At 42.1% G+C, this 21,278-nt stretch overlaps 1 protein-coding gene across 1 annotated transcript; it reads left to right on the top strand.

The window, feature by feature from the left end:
• The first annotated feature begins 2,864 nt into the window (after window positions 1-2,864).
• On the top strand, window positions 2,865-15,339 carry LOC139829850 (3beta-hydroxysteroid-dehydrogenase/decarboxylase-like). The gene is made up of 8 exons (XM_051362458.2): window positions 2,865-3,173; window positions 6,097-6,186; window positions 6,274-6,407; window positions 7,505-7,663; window positions 9,109-9,231; window positions 9,303-9,382; window positions 14,824-15,031; window positions 15,123-15,339. The coding sequence occupies exons 1-8, from the start codon at window positions 2,927-2,929 to the stop codon at window positions 15,168-15,170; spliced, it is 1,089 nt and encodes a 362-aa protein (XP_051218418.1). The 5' UTR covers window positions 2,865-2,926; the 3' UTR covers window positions 15,171-15,339.
• The last annotated feature ends 5,939 nt before the right edge of the window (window positions 15,340-21,278 follow it).

The following is a 21,278-nucleotide window of genomic DNA, read 5'->3' as shown; positions in this document are numbered from 1 at the left end:
TTCCTCTTATAAATCCATATTGATTTTCATGGATGCAACTTTTGATTTGCAACTGTAACCTATTGGCAGCTAATTTTGTCAAAAATTTCAGACATGTATTTGTTAAAGAAATCGGTCTGAAATCATTCACTGTCTCTGGAGACAAATTCTTTGGAATCAAGGTTATGAAAGAGCTATTAATACTCTCCAAGGGGGCTTGTCCTTTGTGAAAATCTCTACATAAATTAATGAAATCATCCTTGATTATATGCCAGCATTTCTTGACAAACATTCCATTAAAACCATCAGGCCCTGGAGCTCTATCAGTTTTCAAATGTTTCAGAACTCCCTCAATTTCTTCTATGGTGAACTCCTTAGACAAAGTACCCAAACCTTCCACTGGAGTAATCAAATGTGATATATTAGCTTGTGTTGCAGTTTCATTAGTAACTCCCATTCTGTTTCTATAACAAGTCCACAGTGCATTTGCTTTTTGATTATGCTCCACCATAGGGTTTCCTTGTTCATCTTTTATTACAGATATAACATTATGCCTATATCTTTCAGTGGCCTTTGCATGAAAAAACTTGGTATTTTCCCCTCCTAATTTAATCCATCTGACTGTACATCTATTCTTCCAATAATTTGATTGTATACTGAGGAGTTTCTTCAGATGTGTTTTGACAATATTCCTAAAATTGAATTCAGCTCTATTCAGATCTCTGGAATCTTCCAAATTGTCAAAAAATAAGATCACTTTATTACATTGATCAATAAGCATCTTCAGGTGAGACAGACCTTTCCCCCATTTCTTCAGAGCATATCTAAGATTTTTAAATTTTGCAGTTAGCACTGAGGCCACACCCTTCTTGTGAACTGGCAGATTCCAAGCATTAGCAACTACCTCCATGAATCCTGGCTGCTCTAACCAAATATTTTCAAATCTAAAAATCTTTTCCTTTGGTATAGAGGTAGAAATAGATACCACACAAGGAGTATGATCAGAGGCAGATTTTGCTAGTGGAAAGACCATTGTATTAGGGAATCTCAAGGTCCACTCACAAGTTGTAAAAAACCAATCTATTTGCTCTAAAAGAGGATTAGCTTGCATGTTTGACCATGTGAATCTTCTCCCTTTTAGAGGCAACTCCAATAAACCCAGATGACTAATAATATTATTGAAGAGAAAGATGTCTACCATATCAGCCCCAGGTTTGTTCCTATTATCCACTGATCTCATGAAATTAAAGTCTCCAAGAAGTAACCAATTATCATGCACAGGGATATCCAAATCAAATAGCCATTGAACAAATTCATCCCTCATAACTCCTCTACAAGGTCCATAAACAGTAACCAGGTTCCAAATTTCAGCAGTGTGAGCAGAAGCAAATTGTATTCTGATAGCAGAATGAGTTGTTTCCATTAATGTACCCATGAAAACCTTACTGTTCCAAAGAACAATAATACCCCCAGAAGCACCATTGGAAGGCACAAACACAAATCTATCAAAACGTTTAGGGCAAAAAGTTCTGATGAAAGAGTGCTCAAAATTTTCACATTTGGTTTCTTGCAAACATATAATAGCACAATTACTCTCATCAATCTTGTTGTATACTGCTAGTCTCTTGTCTTTATCATTTAGACCTCTAACATTCCAGCAAAGCACATTCCAATCCACTTTCAAGTTTGAGTAACTATTCATTGAAAACCAAACTGATAATAGCAAAAGTGATCCATACATAGCAGGTCACAGAGAGAGATCTCATCACCACATGAGTACTTAATATTGTCATTACAGATAGTGATAAAATAATAAGTTGTGCATTCTCAAAAGCCACCTCATGCACTGACACAAAAGCTATGTTGTTTGCATTACATAAATCATCAATCTTCATTACTGGTTGATGTGGTACTCTTGGATACATCAGAAGTAGCCATAAGCTTCTCCCTTGTCAGTTCTTCCTCTGAGATCTGCAGCTGTCTGCCAATGTGCTGCAGAGTTGGTATTGGGATGAAAGGAACCACCTCCTCATCAGGTACTTCTTCAGGCTTGGATGCTTGTGGCTTCTTTCTTGCTGAAATTTTGTCTTTCATGAATTCAAACCTATATCCACCATTCTTGGTCATATGCCTTGTACACCTCCTAACTGAACTCTCAGTCCAATCTGTACTATCAACTTCATCACTGAACAAAGAGGTACCAGCAGAGGACCTCCTTCCCTTTTTACTCCAGGTATTCTTCTGGATGCTCACCTGAGCTTTAATAGCACTTCTTGTAACTCTAGAGCTTGGAGGGATAAATTTCCTGCCTTTCCTGGTTGCCACTTGACTCACAGCAGGTTCTATAACAGCAGAGCTATTATTCTGCATCCTTAAGCTGAGTTGCAATTAATAGAATCCAAACCGACCCCCACGTTAGCTCCTTGTTTCCAGCGCAACGTCTTGGTATTAGCGATTCTGCTCTCCGGACCTCTAAACCCGAACAGAGGGAGTAGCCGTGTGCATCTTAGGTATGCAGAGATCGGATGTAATGTTTAAAACTTTTATACAATAAAATATCATTTATGTTAAAGATACTTTTAGTCTCGGTTTGGACGGGCTGAAACACAGCAAACGTTTGGAGTAACGTAAGTCTCACCAGTCACTGACAAAGGTTGAGTTTAATAATGCTTTGTTGCCTGTTTACGATGGAGCTGTTTTTTAGCGACCACTGAATATATACAGTTAGTTTGAAAAGATACGGATCCCCGTCCTCTTTTTATACATTCAAGTCAAATACTGCACAGCTAGCATTTGATACTCTGTCCGGAGAGAGACAGCTCCTCCTTACTCGATCTGTAATCTAAATAAAATGAACATCGGCCAAGCCTATATATATGATATGAAGGGAGCAAAGTAGTTGACGAAAGCACTAATAGTACTGCATTTCTACTAGCTATCTAGCCCCATGGATCCGTCGGTGGACAGCCTAGAAGCTAGGTGGTGTGCGGTAACCGGCGGACGGGGATTCATGGCGAGGCATATGGTGCTGGCGCTGCTCCGTTCGGGACGTTGGCGCGTGCGGATCATGGACCTCCGCGCCGACGCTGCCCTGACACCGGAAGAGGATGATGGGCTCCTTGGTGCCGCCCTCCGCGACGGTCGTGCCGTCTACATCTCCGCCAACGTCTGCGAACTAGCGCAGCTTACGAAAGGTATTCTTACCCTGTCATCCATGCATTCCATGAAGAAGGTAGCTTATTCCATCGCCCTTTTGAGAATCTAATTGCCAAACCTCACCCGCTGGATTTCCGTCTAAATCCGTAGCAAATAGGCCGACCTGACATCGTTATAGATCCACATAAAATAAGCCCGTGGCAGTTAGATTCCCAGGTCATCCACACCGGCGCAGATTGAGCGTACTCCCACCCTGGCCTCCATCGATGGCTTCTCTAAGGCTGGTCATAGTGCATAGTATCGTATTGTAGTATCATGCATATGATACTTGTCTATGATATTATCACTATAGTGGGTGGTATTATAGAGTAGTATCATAATCTTCTAAATTTATTGTTTTGTAAAATCCCAATACAAAATGTGTGTACAAGATCTATTTAGCATTAGCTTTTCTCGTAATGTGCGGTATGATACAGTATCCACCTATGTTACTCTAATCTTGTCTCTCCTCATTAATTAGATGCCACATCAGCATTTTTGTGGGCCTAAGATGTATGATACTACCTAAGATACTAGCACTATGGGCAGCCTAATGTATCTGCCCCTTAATACATGTAGTACTCGTGCTGCCCTAGGTAATTGTCGCAGGATAGATAAATCTGGAACTGGATACATATTAGGCCTTTCACAGCAAATTCCATTTATGACGTTCCACGGTCTAGACGGTTAGATTATTTTTTTGCGAAACACAGTACAAATGTAGACGCTTACATATACGCACTTACATTCGCCCCTATAAAAACACGCACGCACACCCTACCTCTGTGACCACCATTGAGAGACTACGTCCAAAAAAAACTTTATCCGACAAGTCTTGAGATTAACAAAGTCACCACAGGGCCTCGTTGTCGACGGAAACATCGTCTCCCACTGAAAAATATTCCGCCTATAATGAGACACCAAAGTATCAAACCTCGGGTTTAAATTATGATGGGTTGGGGTGCCACTGCCCCTAACCACTTAACTACAAGTTGGTTCTCGTCTGGGCGGTTAGATCTGGTCCTTGCGAACACTACTTCTATATGTTTTTTGTCATTTTCTGTCAGATTCATTCCTCCCCTTTTTTGTCTGGAGGTTGACTGGGTGGGGATGTAACCGGTAGACGTGGCAGCAGTGCGATTGGCGGGCGAGCAGCACAACGCTGTGCACCGTAGAGAATGTCCAGGTTCGGGAACACGGGGAGAACCGGTCAACCGGGAACTCGTCGACCGCATCGAATGGAAGGCCGGCGCCCCTGTCCAAAGATCTCTAGGCGGCGGAGTAGCACCATGCCGTTCGCCGGTGGAGAGGCTGGCGTTGCAGTGGATGCGAGCGAGCTGGCAGGTCTGCGAGCTTGTGGAGAGTCGTCCACATTCTGGATGACTAGGAACACGTCGAGGACATCCGCGTGGAGACGGTGCAGGAAGGCGACATGGCGGCAGGGTCGGTTGTACGGAGAGGAGGCTGGGCTAGAGGCTGAGGGAGGAGGCGGTGCTCGACCGTGAACAAGCTATGTGGGGGAGATCGAGTGGGTGTCATCGCTAGCTTGTTTCTACAATTCCATTTTTTCGGGCCAATGATTTTTCAATAACGGGTGGGAAAAACCACTTTCATCTCAATTCTCAAATTATAAAATTAGCTTTTGGTTCGGTAATTTTTAGCATTTACCATTGATAAATAACGGGACAAAGGGTAGATAACTTGTGAGCTAAAAGATTCGAAAATATTCAAAATAAAATAAGATTTCAATTCAGTAACTTTTTGGATTTACCATTGTAAATAACGGGACAAAGGGTAGATAACTTGTGATCTAAAAATCACAAAATATTCTAAATAAAATTAGCTTTCGGTTCAGTAACTTTTCACATTTACCGTTGATAAATAAAATGACAAAGGGTCGATAACTTGTGAGCTAAAAAAATCGCTAAATATTCTAAATAAAATTAGCTTTATGTTCAGTAATTTTTCACATTTACCATTGTAAATAACGGGACAAAGGTTAGATAACCTGTGAGCTAAAAAAGTCTCAAAATATTCTAAATAAAATTAGCTTTTAGTTAGGTAACTTTTAACATTTACCATTGATAAATAATGGGACCAATGGTAGATAACTTGTGAGCTAAAAGAGCCATGAGATATTCTAAATAAAATTAACATTTTGGGGCCGGTACCTTTTTATTTTTACCATCTATAGATAACGGGCAGAGGGTTGATAACTTGTACGCTAACCGCGACTAAAATATTCTAAAGTAAATGAAATTAGCTTTTTGGATCATTAACTTTTTGCATTTATCGTTGATAAATAAAATGCAAAGGATTAATAACTTTTGATCTTAAAAATTTGCCCAAAATATTATTATAAATAAAATTAGTTTGTTGGATAAGTAACTTTTTCACATTTATTATTGATAAATAACAAACTGGTGATTGATAACTTCTTCGCTAAAAAAAGTGGCCCAAAATATTTTATTTAAATTAGCTTTTCGGTTTGACAACTTATATTTTGTCATTGATATAAAGGGTAGAGGATTGATAACATATAAGCTACATAAAAGTAAATCAAATTTCCTCGCCACTAAATTTATCACCGGCATGTAGAGTACACAAAATCATTAAATGTAGATATAACTCTTAAGACAATGCATTGAAAATGGTGTATACAATGCATATACAACTCTTAAGACACAATGCATATATTGTATCTACACGTATTTTAATCCTAAGTACATACATACTAGTGGTAAATAATATGAATCGGATGGAGTAGTTAACAATGTATACTACATTATGAGATAAAAGCTGGTATTGCATGCATGTTCAATTGTTTATAAATCATTACCGAGTGTTAAAATGCTATATATTTGAGATGTTTCTTCGGCTTTTCATTTCTGTGTGCGAATTAGCTAGTCTTATGCACTGCAGCTTTCGAAGGGGTAGATACTGTTTTCCACACTGCTGCGGCAGATCATAACAACAACAACTTTCCGCTTCATTACAAGGTCAACGTAGAGGGTTAGTAACATTATCTTAACTTCACCTTGCTCTACAGGTCTATAAATATTCTTATGAACACATTTTTTTGTATTCATTTGAGCACAGGGACAAAGAATATCATCCATGCTTGCCACACATGCTCGATTAAAACTCTGATATACACGAGTTCGAGTGGAGTTGTATTTGATGGAGTTCATGGCCTCTTCAATGTAGATGAATCGGCACCATATCCAGAGAAGGTTACCACACATATTTAGTCATTTTTTCATCTAATGAATAATATGGATGTGTGTGTATACACCTAAGCAGGGACCAGGGGCTATGCTCCTTTTTGGCTGCCTTGTTATTGCCTCCAGATAGTAGTACTCCCTCTAGAACAGTTTAACATGGTTTAAGATAAAGTTTTACCATTAATTTAATCAGCGAAATATAAATTATATGTTTACAAATTTTAACCCATTAGATCTGTATTTAAAAAAAGTTTCCATTGTGAAAAATATTACATATTTCATTAATCAAAATAATGGTCAAATCAATTTTTAATTACATGTGCGTTTGTTAAACCGATCTGGAGGAAATAGTAGTTATCACTTTCACTTTCTGCAATTCCATTGAAGGCACCACATGAACCTACCATATATTATTCATTAAATAATGCTATAATAACCTTCTAATTAGGATAACTGGTGCTGAACCGGACTTATGTTTGCTTGTATAGTAACCATATTTGAAAAAATGTATTGCATCTTAGTTTTAGTCAAAACCAAATTTCGTATAGTTTGACCAAATGTAGAAAATTTTATAAATATGTGCAACATCAAGTACATATAATTTGAAAGTGTTTCATTGTATTCTTTTTATCAAATATGAATCTAATGACCTACTCTTGTTCATGGCACATCGGGCAGTACTTTTTATGACACATAACTCACATTTTATTGGTAAAATTAATGCTAAAGTTATACTCAATACAGAGTATATAGGCAGAGGGATTATGATACGTTCTTATTGAAACTGATGGTCTGTCACGTTTGATGACAAGTGGAGAACTTGAGATTCTTAACTATTCTTGTTTCATAAGTGCATTGTGGAAGGATAGTTGAGATGTTGCCGCGAGTCAGACGGCTTCAATTTTTTTCTTATTTGTTGGGCTGATATGTTCGGCCAGAATTCCTGGCTTTTGCTTTGCATTGTCAAAAATTATAATAATATATGGTTTGTGGCCAGCTGGGGTCCTTCTCCTATTGATTTTTTTTTACCTCAGAACCAGGCAATCATATATGTGGAATTAGTTAATTCGTTCTAGAGCTGACCATGATTGTTTTCTTACCGTCAGTTCCACGAAGCATACACGCAAACGAAGGCGGAAGCAGAACAGTTAGTGATGAAGGCCAATGACATAAATGAGCTGCGCACTTGTTGTATACGTCCTGGAAGCATTTGTGGTCCCGGTGACGGTATAATACCAACATTAGTTTCTTACGGAGGAATGAGGGTAAGTACACATATATTGCGCATAACAATACCACTGGAAACATAGTTCAAGCAAGAATATCTCTTGTTCTTCATAATTTCTAGCCACCTGCTTAATTTTTTTATATATGTAATTAATAGTTTGGACACAGACGGAAGCTTAGTTGCATAATGCTGCAAACCATAATGTAGTTGTATGATTAATTTTGTGGCAAGAAAGCCCGCACGGGCTGAGGTAGGAAGTCATTCGATAAGCAGAAACACCATGTTTTCGTCCAGAGTGTCGACATTCCTGGTCCATATCTATACCGGAGGTGTTCATAAATGGTTGCGAAAGTCAAAATAGTGGGCTATTAGATATCAAAAGGACTCACTAAGTATTGCTTGAACCGGTGATATCCAATAATAGCTCCCTAGATTCCACTAAAGTTCTATATTATGGTTTAGCGCTAGGTGTTAACGGGCCAAAAAACATTGGCTATTTTAAAATACAAGACACTGTCCCACAACAACGAGGATCATGCCTCGCATCCACACGGTCCGTGTGAGTGACACAAACGGAAGGTAAGACTCACATGATCAAGAGCTCACGATATCCCAACCAGGCATGTATATCTTTCCTCCAAGTCTCTAACCGTGAAATTTTGTTGTTTGTGATCCTAGTTCATGGATATATCTTGGTTCATTTAACAATTCACCGTCAACACAATTATTTGATGCAATGGCTTCATGATTACCATGGTCATGTACCTAATTAGGGTTATTTTCATGCTTATTGCAAAACCGCTAAATGAGAATAGATACGGCCGTGGCTGCGGAACCACACTGGTCATATCCTCTTAAAACATTGGGTCGGACCTTACATTCAGACTCGTTGGGTAGTAGGCATGATTTTTTTTAGCCTAGCATAGTAGCATGGTTCACCGTGACATCCACTGTGAGGTAACCTTTGCAAAAATCTAGTTTATTGTCTCGATGGGATGCACGACTTGTATGATGGTTACTTCATCATTTGAGATCGTATTCAAGAAGTTACTTGTAAGCACTCAAGGGAAAATAATCTACTGAAAATTCTAAAAATGGCAAAAAGTAGATGCAACATTCATCGTAAATTACGGGAGGAATCTCATGGATATCATATGGTTAAACTCAAAGAAAAGATAAGTACGATACATACTCATTAGCTTGATTGTGGGGTGCTTTAAACGACGTTCCAACTAGGCTCGAGGCCTAGTGCAAGCATCTAAGCACACATAAACTACCTCTTGGGTTGGCCTGTTTTGGGGTAAGCAGTCTAGAAAATGCGCCCCGAAGATACATGGCTACCAACCCTAACTTTACAAGCAGCCATGATGTCAATTCATTCTATATATGTATTATAGAACAACAATTTAGAAACTAATAAACATAGAAGAATTTTGTGGTGCCTAGTTTGAAGTAGATGACCTAATATGTTTATTGTTGCAGATTATTTTGGGTGATGGCAAGACTGATGATGATTTTGTATATGTTGAGAATGTGGTGCATGGTCATTTATGTGCTCAGAAAACTCTTTCTACAGAGGAGGGTGCAATGCAATGTGGAGGCAAAGTATGTATTTATTGTGACCCTGCAAACTGATTAATGTTATATCTCAGTTAACATATTTAATTGTGCCGTAGGCTTACTTTATAACAAATATGGAGCCGATGAAATCGTGGAAGTTCATAGATATGTTAATGGAAGACCTTGGATACAAAAGGTGATATTACTTATTCTCTTGTATGCATTAGGGTTTCAAATTATTAGTTCACATTGTTATCTTCTTAGCATTATAATTCATAATCTAGGAACTTTAATATGGTAGAACATGTATGTATGACAGTTATCCCTTCAATATATGAATGTAGACGGTTGAAGCAATATTAAATCATTATATATATTGATTATGGTACCGTATAAATTTAAAATAAATTTAGAAATACTAGCTCAACAAATGTTTCCTTGTCCTAACAATGTATGACAAATTATCTATTGTATTTTGTTTTCTTTTTGTAAACAGAAGGTATAAATGCCCAACTTTAAACTAATAGAACATAGTACATGTAGTATAATTCTTTTTGTAAACAGAAGGTATAAATGCCCAAGGTCTGTGTTAGACTCAGTAATGTGTGACATATGAGTGACAGTAAATGCGCTATACCGAGTCGGTATTTAGAACGACGTATGCCGTGGGTCCTACGACGGTATCTTGTCCGTGACAACGGGTGGCGGTAGGTGGTAGAATGCGACAGAGGCCGTAACGCCGTGTCGTGTTTGGAACACACGACGGATCTCCAGCGGCGCGACGTATTTTAGCGTCCGCGCGCATCCGTTTGCGTCGGCCCTTTTTGGTAGAAATCGACCGCGTGTCCGTTTGCGTCGGGGGTGGCTCCAGCGGCACGACGTATTTTTTTAGGACGAATCATTTTTTTAAACATGAAATATAATTTACATACTTAAAACATTAAAAAAACCTACACGCCTACTGCTGCTCCTCGTCGTTGTCGACCACGATGAGGTCCGGTATGACCCACGGCCAGTTGCCATCCGGGGGAGCGTACGCCGGGCACGCCGCTGGTGCTCGAGGTTGAGGAGGCTGCGGCTGTGGCGGTGGTGGAGGCGCCCAGGGCTGCGGCTGTGGCGACAGTTGAGGCGCCCAGACATAAGGCTGTGGCGGCGGTGGAGGAGGCGCCCAGGGATAAGGCTGTGGCGGCGGTGGAGGAGGCGCCCAGGGATAAGGCTGTGGCGGCGGCGGTGGTGGAGGAGGTGCCGCCGACTCCAGGAGCGCCTGTCGAAGTGCTTCATCCGCCGACAGGCTCGACGGCATGACGGCGGTGGCGTAGCGGCGGCTGCACAGGCGCATCGTACTCGGAGACGAGGACGGCGACCTTCGCCATCTCGTCATCCGTCATGTTCTCCGGGAAGTCGAAGTTCCGGCCCTCCGCCATGGCCTGCTGCCATTCGTGGAAGACAACAGTCCTTCACCTCCTCGCTATGGTACGCGAGCGCCTCGACGTAGTCGTCGTCATCGTCGTACGCGGCGTAGGCTTTGTTGTCGTCGTCGTCCTCGCGGTCGTCGGCGTCGTTGTGCTGCGTCTGCTGACATCGCGTCGGCGCCTGCTGACGACGCGTCGGCGCCTGCTGACGACGCGTCGGCGCCTGCTGTCGACGAGCCGGCGGTGCAGGGCCGAAGGGATAATCCCTATCGCCCATGAAGCATGCCCTTCATCTCATGTCTGTCTCCTTGGACAGGTACGTACGCCAAAGCTCCGAGTCGATGGCATACGCCGGATCGGCGCGGAGGTCCACCGGCAGATACCGCCTCCTGCGCCGGATCTCCGCGGTTCGATCAGGCTCACGCGCAGGTACTGGAGGGATGGGCACCAGGCGGCAGCTGAGCCGCCAGGCAGCTGCACGCCGGACCAGGCGTCATCGCACGGCATCCATTTGCCGTGCATGAGCCTCCCCACCGTGACGGGGAGCGGGATCTTCTTGGTGCCGCTGCCGGAGGCCTCGAAGTCGTTTTTCTTCCCCATGGCGCTGCGGCGGTGGTGGTGCGAGTGGAGGTGTGGTGTGGGCGAAGGAGCGACGCGGCCGGTGGACTTTTAAGGGAGGCCGCGCGCGGGATACGATGCCATTGAAGGCGGCGTAGAAGCCCAGCTGCCGCCCGCCAGTGCGCGCGCAGAACAGGCAGCCGCGCCATTGATGGCGAAGACTGCGGCGCAGACGCGGAAGCGCTGACCGCCGAAGCGGTGCCCTCGGTGCAGACTCGCTGCCAGGCGGGCCCGGTGGATATGCGAGCGGACACTTTGCGCATCCGCGCAGTGTCCGCAGAGACGCAAACCTAGCGCATATTTGGGTCAGGTTTGCGTCTCCGCGGATAGCCCGGTCACTTTGCGTCGCGCCGCTGGAAAGGGTGACAAACACATTTTCGGTCAAAGCGGACGCAAACGGTCGCTCAACGTCCATTTACGTCGCGCTGCTGGAGATGCCCTGGACTCAAAACACTACAAGATTATTCTGAACAGAAGCTACCATAGCCTAGTCGACTCGAACATTTCCTAGTCGACTTTTATGTGATTTGGTGGTTGTCTCCAGGCTGAACAAGTATTAGCGCCAACATGAGGAGATTGGCCATGACGAGATCTTGCTGATTGGCAAGCGTGTCCAGGCGACCCCTTCTTCCGGCGGTGCTCCGGCAATGGCGCTGGGAGCCTGGGACAGTGGCAACTCCATTACCAGCAATGATGCCTGAATATCCCTCCCACCACTCAAAAGGCTCTCTGCAGTCTCTCCCTGCTCATCCATCTCTTACGGTCTTACCCGTCGCGACCACAGAAAAATCCCCACGAAACCTCTCCTTGCTCTCTTTCTCCTTGACGGGAAAAATCTCAGACGAAGAATGGATGCATCCCTTTTTCGCTGCTATCTTATACCGGCGACGGCGAGGCGCTCAAGATCGGTGCCTAGGGGTTTGTTACGAGCACCCGCCCGTTCCTCTGGGTCGTGCTCGTCGGCGTCATTACCGGCGACAGTGGCAGCGCAGAAGAAGGTTGGATCATGCGCGCCTGGCCTCGTCGTCGTGCACCCTGCCCTCTTTGGCATCACGCTGGAGTAGGTGTTGCGGCACCGCGTCACAGGGGCCTTCCTTCGTCTGGAGACGAAGCTTGCAGCAATGGTTTTTCATTTTTAGGGGATCTTGCAGCAATGGTGTGCGCGATTTGTAGGACCGGGTGCAATGTGGACATGTGGTGGGCATCTGTCCTATTTAATTGCCACATTCGGCCCAACGTGTAAGGCTGCTGGGTTGGCGAGTCAGTCCAGATCGTTCACCATCCATTTGGGCTGGCTCACTCGAGTTAGTAAATGCGTCCTGGCAGTGGGCCGCGACACTGTTTATTATTCGGGCAGCAGTTGCAAATGCTCGGTGTAGATAGGAGCATCCGGACCTGGGGGCAGGTGCTGTCCGCCGACCAGGTCGGTGAGGACGCACCACCGCACACCCCAGGCCAGGTATGTTGGGCCGGGCCAAGTTTGTTTTTCTTTTTTCATTTCTCATTTTTTCTCTGTTTTAAATCTGAACAGTTTTAAATTTGAATAAATTTTGAATAGAACGATTTTTAAATTTGAAAAAAATTAAAATTGAACGATATTTCGAATTTTAATAAATTTTGAAATTGAATGATTTTTGAATTTGAACAAATTTCGAAATTGAACGATTTTTGAATTTGCACAAATCTCAAATCTGAACAAATTTGAAAATTCTCGAATTTGCACATTTTATAACTTTGAACATTTTTAAAATTTTAATTTTTTTCATATTTGAATAAAAAGAAAGAAAGAAAAACAAAATAAGAAAGAAACAGAAAAGAAAAAAGAAACAAAAATAAAAAACGAAAAAAGAAACAGAAAACCGAAAATAGACAGCGAACTGGGCCTGGCCCAAACCCGACCAGGGGGTGTGCGGTGGCCGGTAGCCACCGGCCTGGTCGGTGTATAGGTTTTCCCGGACCTGGGAGCCATTTTGAATAACCCTGATTAACAAAGGAGTAATTAGATTCAGAGAGATATATAAATGTTAGTGTTCCTCCATAACATAGTCGTGGGCTCATTGATGTACTCCCTCCGTTTTTATTTACATCGCGTTCTAGGATAGTTAAAGTAAAACTTTACAAAATTCGACCATCAATATAGCCAAAAATATTGATATCGATAATATAAAATATATATGATATGTAAATATACTTTATAAGGATTCTAATAAAATAGGTATAATTTTATAAATATTGATAGATTTTTGTACATATTTAGTCAAAATTCATATAGATTGATTTAGATAAAACCTAGAATGTGAAGTAATTGTGAATAGAGGGAGTAATAAATTTCTTTATTGAGGCATGGTCCAGTACAACCCCTCTCCCAAACCTAGATTAGGCTCTTGAATAACTTCTAAGACCATATCAAAACACGGTATACCCATGTATACTATACCCATATATCGCGAAGACAGTTGTCATGATCTCGTGTTTCTCATCGCTCATGTTTTCTGGTGATCGTGGTTAGTCACCGCTAGGATCTCATATCTCACCGTCAGTTAGTTAATCCATCGTTGAGGCCAACCGTTCCTCCTGGGTCCTCATAATTGACACTAAACATGTTCATTCCTAATGCGACGAACTGTACGGCCGCACACATCACCGTTGTGCCGCCATCCTGCCTGCACGTCACCACCACCCCACTGGTACACACCTTTGAGGCCTTGTCGACCTGCATCGCCTCACAATGCCTCGTGGCCGGCAAGCACTGCCTTGTCATGCCTCATGCCCGCTAGCCATGACAGTGGCGCCCGGAAAAATCACCGCCGATGAGCCGACAACATCGTGTATACATACGAACTCCTACCTAGACATAGTCTACATATGCGTGCAAATAAGTTAGGCCATACAGATTTTGTACAGTGCTACAGATACCTGTTTAGTTTTTTTAATACCATTATACCCTTAATTATGAAGGGGTAGCAAGCGATCTTAGCCATATTTGTGTTTGAGATTATCTCAGTTCGAGGGGAGGAGCAAATGCCTTTTTTACATGTCATAAAAAGTCGGGGGAAGAACTTTCTATGCACTTGGATTTTAGCATATTCCCATAGGTTATTAGATGATTCAACGTTTCATTTCTAGTTTCAATTTCCTACATATATACAATTGCTATGATATAGATGTTATTTGATTTTTTTTTCTATTTATATCCACTCTAGAGTTGGTATAAACATAGGTGCTTTTTTGTTACCCCCTTTCCTTGTCTCTTGTTGGGAAAGGATTTATAAATGTTTGGTTGTTGCTCGTCAACTTGTTCTTCTATCCATGAAACAATATATTGGTTGTGTATGATTGCCTCCAAATTTTAGCCGCTCCATTTGTGTGTTTGTGTTTAGTCAATCAAGACCACTGGTTCTCTTCTCCTTTAATAGTATAATATAATGAATTGATTGATTAGTATGATTATCCGTTGTTATATATATTTATTGTGCAGATGTATTGGGCTGTAGGCGAAGAAAGTTTATTGTGTAGACACGATTTCATAATGATAATAATTTATTTCTTATAACCGAGAAATATTGAATCATAAATGATATACTAACTTATGATAGTTTGTTTGCAGACGATTTACATTAAGAATACCTATCTATCTTGTGATGCCAATAGCATGTTTGGTAGACTGGAGCTACGATAAGATATTCTCTCGCTTTGGAATGCGTAAACCTGGCCTTATAACATCTTCAATCGTGAAGTATGTCACGCTCAATAGAACATTTAACTGCCACAACGCTGTGGAACAACTTGGTTACAAACCAGTAGTGTCACTCAAGGTTGCTACTTCGCCACATCTTTTTAGTTACCCACTTAGTATTTTAGTATTTCTTCGATTGTGCTGACACTTTTTGTGAACTCTATTGTCAGGAAGGAATAAAGATCACTACTGAATTCTATAAGCAGTTCAGGGCGTGATATATGCACGTATGTTTAAAAGAGCACCAAATTCCACCAAGATAAATCTTGAGACATATAAAGTGTGAGTGTGACAAAGGACTATAATATATTTGTAATTCTAAACTTAGTAACGTTGTATGATGAAAAAAATTATATTGGTATAAATAAGAGAAGCCAAAATGTTCAAGCAAAGAGGTTATCCACGTCTTCCAAAAAGCAGTGGTATTTGCCATGCCATCCTCGGTAGGACATGTGGATCCATCTGGATGTTGTCATTGTCTCTTATGTCCGGTCTTAACGCCGTACAGATCACAAGATCGCCCCCTCCCCTCTCACAAATACACATCCATGAGCAGGGTTCAACTCTCCACATATGCATTGTAGAGACGACCACAGACAGAGTGTCGTGGGTTTTATTCCGGTCAAGTTGCCACAATCTGATGAGCTAACAACATGAGGCACACATAGATTATACAGATTCAAACCTAGGAAAGATCATCGGTAACAACCTTACATCATGTTGGGATGTATATATTCAACATGTGTGAGGTGTTATAAAATGGTAGTCGGCTACCAGTTAGCCGGCATTTAGGCTATCTCTATCCTGCCAGGGAAAGGACGAGAGTAAGGTATATATGGGATTGAGTGTGGGAATGACTAGCTAACTCACACGAAGGAGCGGACATGCATTTATATGGGACTATGACGGTTCACAGAGTAGAGAGAAGATATATCTTCCTTTGGTCTGGAGAGCCTGTGACAACACTAGTAGGAAAAAGGCTATAGGAGCAAACTTATGGCTGGCATACCCTTTTAAACGTGCCTCCTCTTATTTTTCGGGTGCGAAAAAAGGGCACGCGACCAGTATGGGCATAATGGCAGTGCACCCCGGCATGAGGCACATGACTATTATGTGGGTTCTGGCTGCGCACAGGCATAGAACATACTCGCAGCGGGCGCTACTTGTCGCACGTGGCTAGTAGGTCCTTATTGACGGCGTGTCCTTGGCATCATCCGATGCCAATATATTTCAACTGGTGGGCTGCCAAACAGTAGCAGCGTAGTTTTTTTTCGCCCGCTGCTATTATTTGGAATTCACAAAATTTCAATCGTTGCGCTGAGGTAGTTTCCTCCACCAGTTTGCCCAATCTATCGACGACCGCTCTTGACCTCGACGCCGCTGACCGCGCCCAGGCATTGAACCACCGCCTCTGACCATGTCGCACCTTGCCGTCGCCATCAATAGGGCCATCGTGTGTGCAGTTCTTCTTCTCCTTTCTGCTTCCTTGTCGTTGCCGTCGAGCTCGCCCGCTACTCCGCCCCCCTCCCCGCCCCCACCTCCATCCCGGTATGAAGCATGCGCCCTACACCTACTCGACCGTAATTTCTTGCAGTTACAGGCGTGTTGATGATTGAAATTTTGATGATTGATGATTGAAATTTTGATGATTGATACATGATTGATGGAGTGTATGGATATGAGTTTGTGATGTTTTGTCGAAATATTGATTAATTTTTATTTCAGAAAATTTCTAGCACTCCTTATTACCTCTTTTTAGCAAAGGTCATGCCAAAATTTTCGGTTAATTTTATTCTTATTGGTATACTAATTAGCAGTCACGTGCCGCCGGCGCACGCGACTGGTAACATATACCACTGGTGAATTACTAGTCGTGGGCCATGGCCCACAACTGGTAGGCCATAATCGCACGCGACTAGTAGGTTTTTCCCTACTAGTGCGTGGTCCTTCCTTTCGGTCGTCGTGAGTATGCCAACTCATCTCGACTCCGTTCATTACTACTGAACAAAATATTATAGCTGCAACAACCGATGCAAAACCAGAAGTCCGCTGCCAGTAACTATATCGGTGAGAAAAAAAATCATCATCGGTACATCCAACGGGAACCCAGGATACCTAGTACCCAGAAGAGGAGAAAGATCTCGCAGGCGGCCGAGATCTTGATTGTGTCAGCACCATGCACCTTAGGAGGAGGTGAGCTTCTTCATGCTTCGTCGGCTTCCAATAAGCCATGGTACTGCTATACCAGCTATGAAGTGTTGGTTGACAACGACACTAAGGGGTGCATGACACTAGGCACGTTCTGTTGATCTCAAACAACTGAAGACCAGGTTCCTAGGGTACGTGTGTGTACCCTGAGAGACGACCGGCCTCCCGACCCAGCACGAACGGTGGAATCTATGAGTTGCATCAGCGTCATGGCCGGCTTCTCCCTCCCAAATGTTATTAAATCCGTCATCTTTTTCAAATCCTTCAAATGGACGTTTGATTTCTTAACTAGTTTTGTATTGTTCAAAATGTTGTTTTTGTGATCAAAATGAGACCATACATCATCTCTTTTTCTCTTGCCCGTTTGCAAAAATTCTATGGAGGATTATTTATATGACTTTTAACATCCCTCCACCCTCTAGTATTACAAACTTATTCGGCAATTGGTTAAAGGGTGTTACCAAAAAAGACAAAGGTCTTGTTCGTGTGGGTGTATGTGCCCTCCTCTGGGCTATATGGATTGTGCGTAATGATTTTATCTTTAACAAGAAGAGTTACCCATCCTTTCTGCAGGTTATTCCTTTGGTTACCCACTGGATCCATATGTGGTCCTATCTACAGCCTGCGGGGCAGCGTCAGGATATGGATACTGGGTGCAACCGTTTGGCGACGGCCGCTCGGGATTTCTACAGCCGGTGCGGTTGGCGATCTGATAGGCGTATCACCTCATGAAGCCTAGATTACACTTAGTCCTTTTGTTTAGATGGCTTATCCATGTTGAAACTTTGTGTGATCCGTGAGTTTGTAATAAGATATTGTAATAATCTCCTACTTTATGGTAATAAAAAGCCGTATGCATCGATTGATGCAGAGGCTGGGATGACCCATTTCGAAAAAAAAACTAGTTTTGTATTAGGGTGGTATTGTACTTTAGATCTATCTATGCACTATCCATAGTGTGGTCTTTTTTAATTCCTTGAAATGCAAGAATGATTTGTAAATTAACTTTCTATTGAGGTGGTCTTGTAGCTTAGATCTATCTATGCATTATTCCAAATGTGGTCTTGTACTTCAGATCTATCCATTCACTATCCCGAATGTGGTCTTGTACTTTAGATTTATCTACGCACTATCACAAATGTGGTGATTTTTTTAACTCCTTCACGTATATGGTTGATTTCTTAACTAGATATTTATGGATGGGTTAGATCTACATATGCACTAGGTTGGTTGTGTATTACAATATATAATAATGTCTTTCATTCTATACTTGTATAATATGGATCTTGTTTTGTTAACACTACATAAGCACAAGGCATGGGAAGGTATGTGATGTCGTGTTGTCGTTTACTTATTGTATTTCACCTCCGTGTTCTTCCAGTATGTTCACTAAGAATTTGACTGCAGATTATATATATATATAAATATATGATAGCTTTCCTCACTTTCATGATGATAATTATCTGCGACCAACTGTGAAACACATTGGCTTTAAGAACATAAGGAGGCTCACGATGCTCACAACCTTCCTTCTTCTTTGTACCATGCCATCCGCAGTTGCGGGTAACTCACTAATTATTTCAATTGGCATATATACATGATAATCATTTGTATATGTTTATAACATTCTCACATTGAAGATAATTTTATAATATATTTTTAGATCCTTCAAGCAATACTTGCAAATGCGCAAGTCCCCTGCACTGAGTGACGTCTACCGTTTTGGGAGAAGGAATATCACCACTCGAGGTTTCAGCTACAGTCGTGGTGCAAAAAGATGATGACCAAGAATAAATGTAGAAATCTCTTCACTTTTATCCTTGCAAGGTACATCACCATCATGGGGGAAAAGACGTAACCTATAAAAACTACAAATTCTCTTCTTTTGTGTATCTTTCTCCTTTGTGGAGTTACCACATGAAGCTATATCGCAAATGTAACTATACATATGATATATCAGATGCGCACTCGAATATAAATTGAGATTTGGTATTGTATTTCCATTATTGTTAGCTGGGCATACATCTGCTAGTATCATCGTTTTGTTGGTACAACTAGTCGGTTAGGACAAAGAGAAGTCATTTGCGAAAGTCCTCATATTCGTAGATAGTTGAGCGACCGCAATCGCTTGCAAAAGTTTACCCCTTCGCACACGATACTACAAAACTATGTGCGTTGTAGAGAGGCGCATCTCCCACCCTTGTATAGTGATGTTAAGGTTTATCGTATACGACGGACCATTTCAGTCGTATGTGAAGGTATGTTCTATACTATCGCTATACTGGCTATACGACACGCTGCAAGCCCCACTACGCTTTGCCACCTCCATAGACCCTACCACCACACGTGCGCGAGGGAGTTCCCTCATGTGCCCGACGAGCCACGAACAACTGCCCCAAAAATGAGAGCCGCCACGAAAGGATGCCCCGCCACCACCGTAGTATGAGTAGGCTTCACCCGACGGTGTCCTATGGTGGCGCTAGAGTGGAGGGCAGCAACGTCATGTTTTAATCGCGAAAGTTTCATGGTTTCCTATGGATGTTCTGAAAGCTGCATAGCGGGCATATTTCTTTTGCCCAATAAAAAGGGGATCTTCTTTTTAAGCATGATTTTTCTTGACATTGTTAAACTCCAAAATCTTAAGTCCTCTCTAATCCTTTCAATTATTATTGTATCTTTTTGAGGGGTTTGATATAGCTGACCTATATCCACAATCCCACCAATCATTTCTTCCCCTAAGTGAGGGGGGCTATTGGATCTAGAACTTGGGACCATTTGTTGACCTTCTCCATTATTCTTCGTCACTAATTCCACCCTAGCTTTTGTTACTTTAGTTGAATTTGAGCATATTTATTGGTGTTCTTGTTTTGCACTTGTTGCATAGCTTGGAGCTCACAATTACGACTGGTACGAGTGAGAGCCCGTAAGTTTGTTACTTTTGGAGGGTGATAGATACATTAAAATATATCCATGAAATTTGGTGATATTGATATTATATTTGCATGATGTTTATGGATTTAGATCGAAGTCCCATTTTGTTTGTTTTTAATGTCGTAGTAACATGTTTTCCCCTATTTTTGAGTTTTAGGGACCTTGTAATTCACAAAAAACCTTGGCCCGCGCCATGGGGCTCACCTTGTGTTCTGTGACCCCTTTTGCCTCGAAACCTACGTCGGATGAAGATTTTTTTCCCTAATACGTACTACGTATATGATACCACCCATAGAGTCACGAAGAGGGAGTCATCAAGAGAGAGAAACATAAACGGAGAGTTCCTACGGAGATTGGGAGGTGAATTGCCATCGAAGTCACCCTGATTGCTCCTCCATCTCCATCAACACCATCACTACCGCTACCATGATGAAGAGGGAGTAGTTCACCTCTGAAATATAGGTTTGTAGAAGTAGCTTGTATCAACCTCTCCATATGACCTTCACAAATTAGAGCCACATGAGGTGCTTACATGATTATTAGCGTATTATTTTGATGGTGGATCTTTCGGTACGAGATGAGTAATAAGATGCAATTGTTATTTTTTTTACTGATGTATTGATAAATGCATATGTTACCTGTTTCATGCATGCTATGTTTTTTTATTAAACTTATATGCAAGAATCCATAAGGAGGATGTGTGTTATGTGGATTAACTTGGCAATATGCTTGTGGTAGTGGGAACAATTTATGCTTACTGAACATGTTGCAAAGGTAGTGGCGAGGGTGCTCCTCAGCAATGCCCACCTTTTGGGGCTTAGGGTTGACGGAATCCTGCAGGCTGACACGAGACATCGGATACCAAACAGACAGGGAGAAAGATTTACCAAGGTTCGGGGCCCTCGATGAGGTAAAACCCTTACTTCCTGCTTGTCTGATCTTGATTATCGAATATATCGGGTTACAATGGGGTAGCCGAAGGCTATGACTAAGATCTTGTCGAGAGGTTAAGATTCTAATGACCTAGCTCTAGACTTGCAATGATTCTAGATATTATGATTGTGCATCCCTCGGCAGACCCTCTCCTAGCGCTCATACTGTAGGCCAGGTCTCGAGAGTTCCGTCCGGGTTTGACTAAGTTACAAAGAGTTCTATGTCTAAACTTTCCTTGTTTATTGTCCTTTTTC

This window comes from Lolium perenne, chromosome 2, assembly GCF_019359855.2.
Source record: "Lolium perenne isolate Kyuss_39 chromosome 2, Kyuss_2.0, whole genome shotgun sequence".
Classification (NCBI taxonomy): Eukaryota; Viridiplantae; Streptophyta; class Magnoliopsida; order Poales; family Poaceae; genus Lolium; species Lolium perenne.
The sequence above is the reverse complement of the archived record's forward strand: the minus strand, read 5'-3'. Positions and strand labels throughout refer to the sequence as shown.

What these genes read in the sequence shown, in the direction of transcription:
- LOC139829850 (XM_051362458.2), top strand. Translation starts at nt 2,927, where the DNA reads ATGGATCCGTCGGTGGACAGCCTAGAAGCTAGGTGGTGTGCGGTAACC. An exon ending in TTACAAGGTCAACGTAGAGG is followed by an intron (nt 6,187 to 6,273) that starts GTTAGTAACATT and finishes ATTTGAGCACAG; the next exon opens with GGACAAAGAATATCATCCAT. An exon ending in TTTCTTACGGAGGAATGAGG is followed by an intron (nt 7,664 to 9,108) that starts GTAAGTACACAT and finishes TTATTGTTGCAG; the next exon opens with ATTATTTTGGGTGATGGCAA.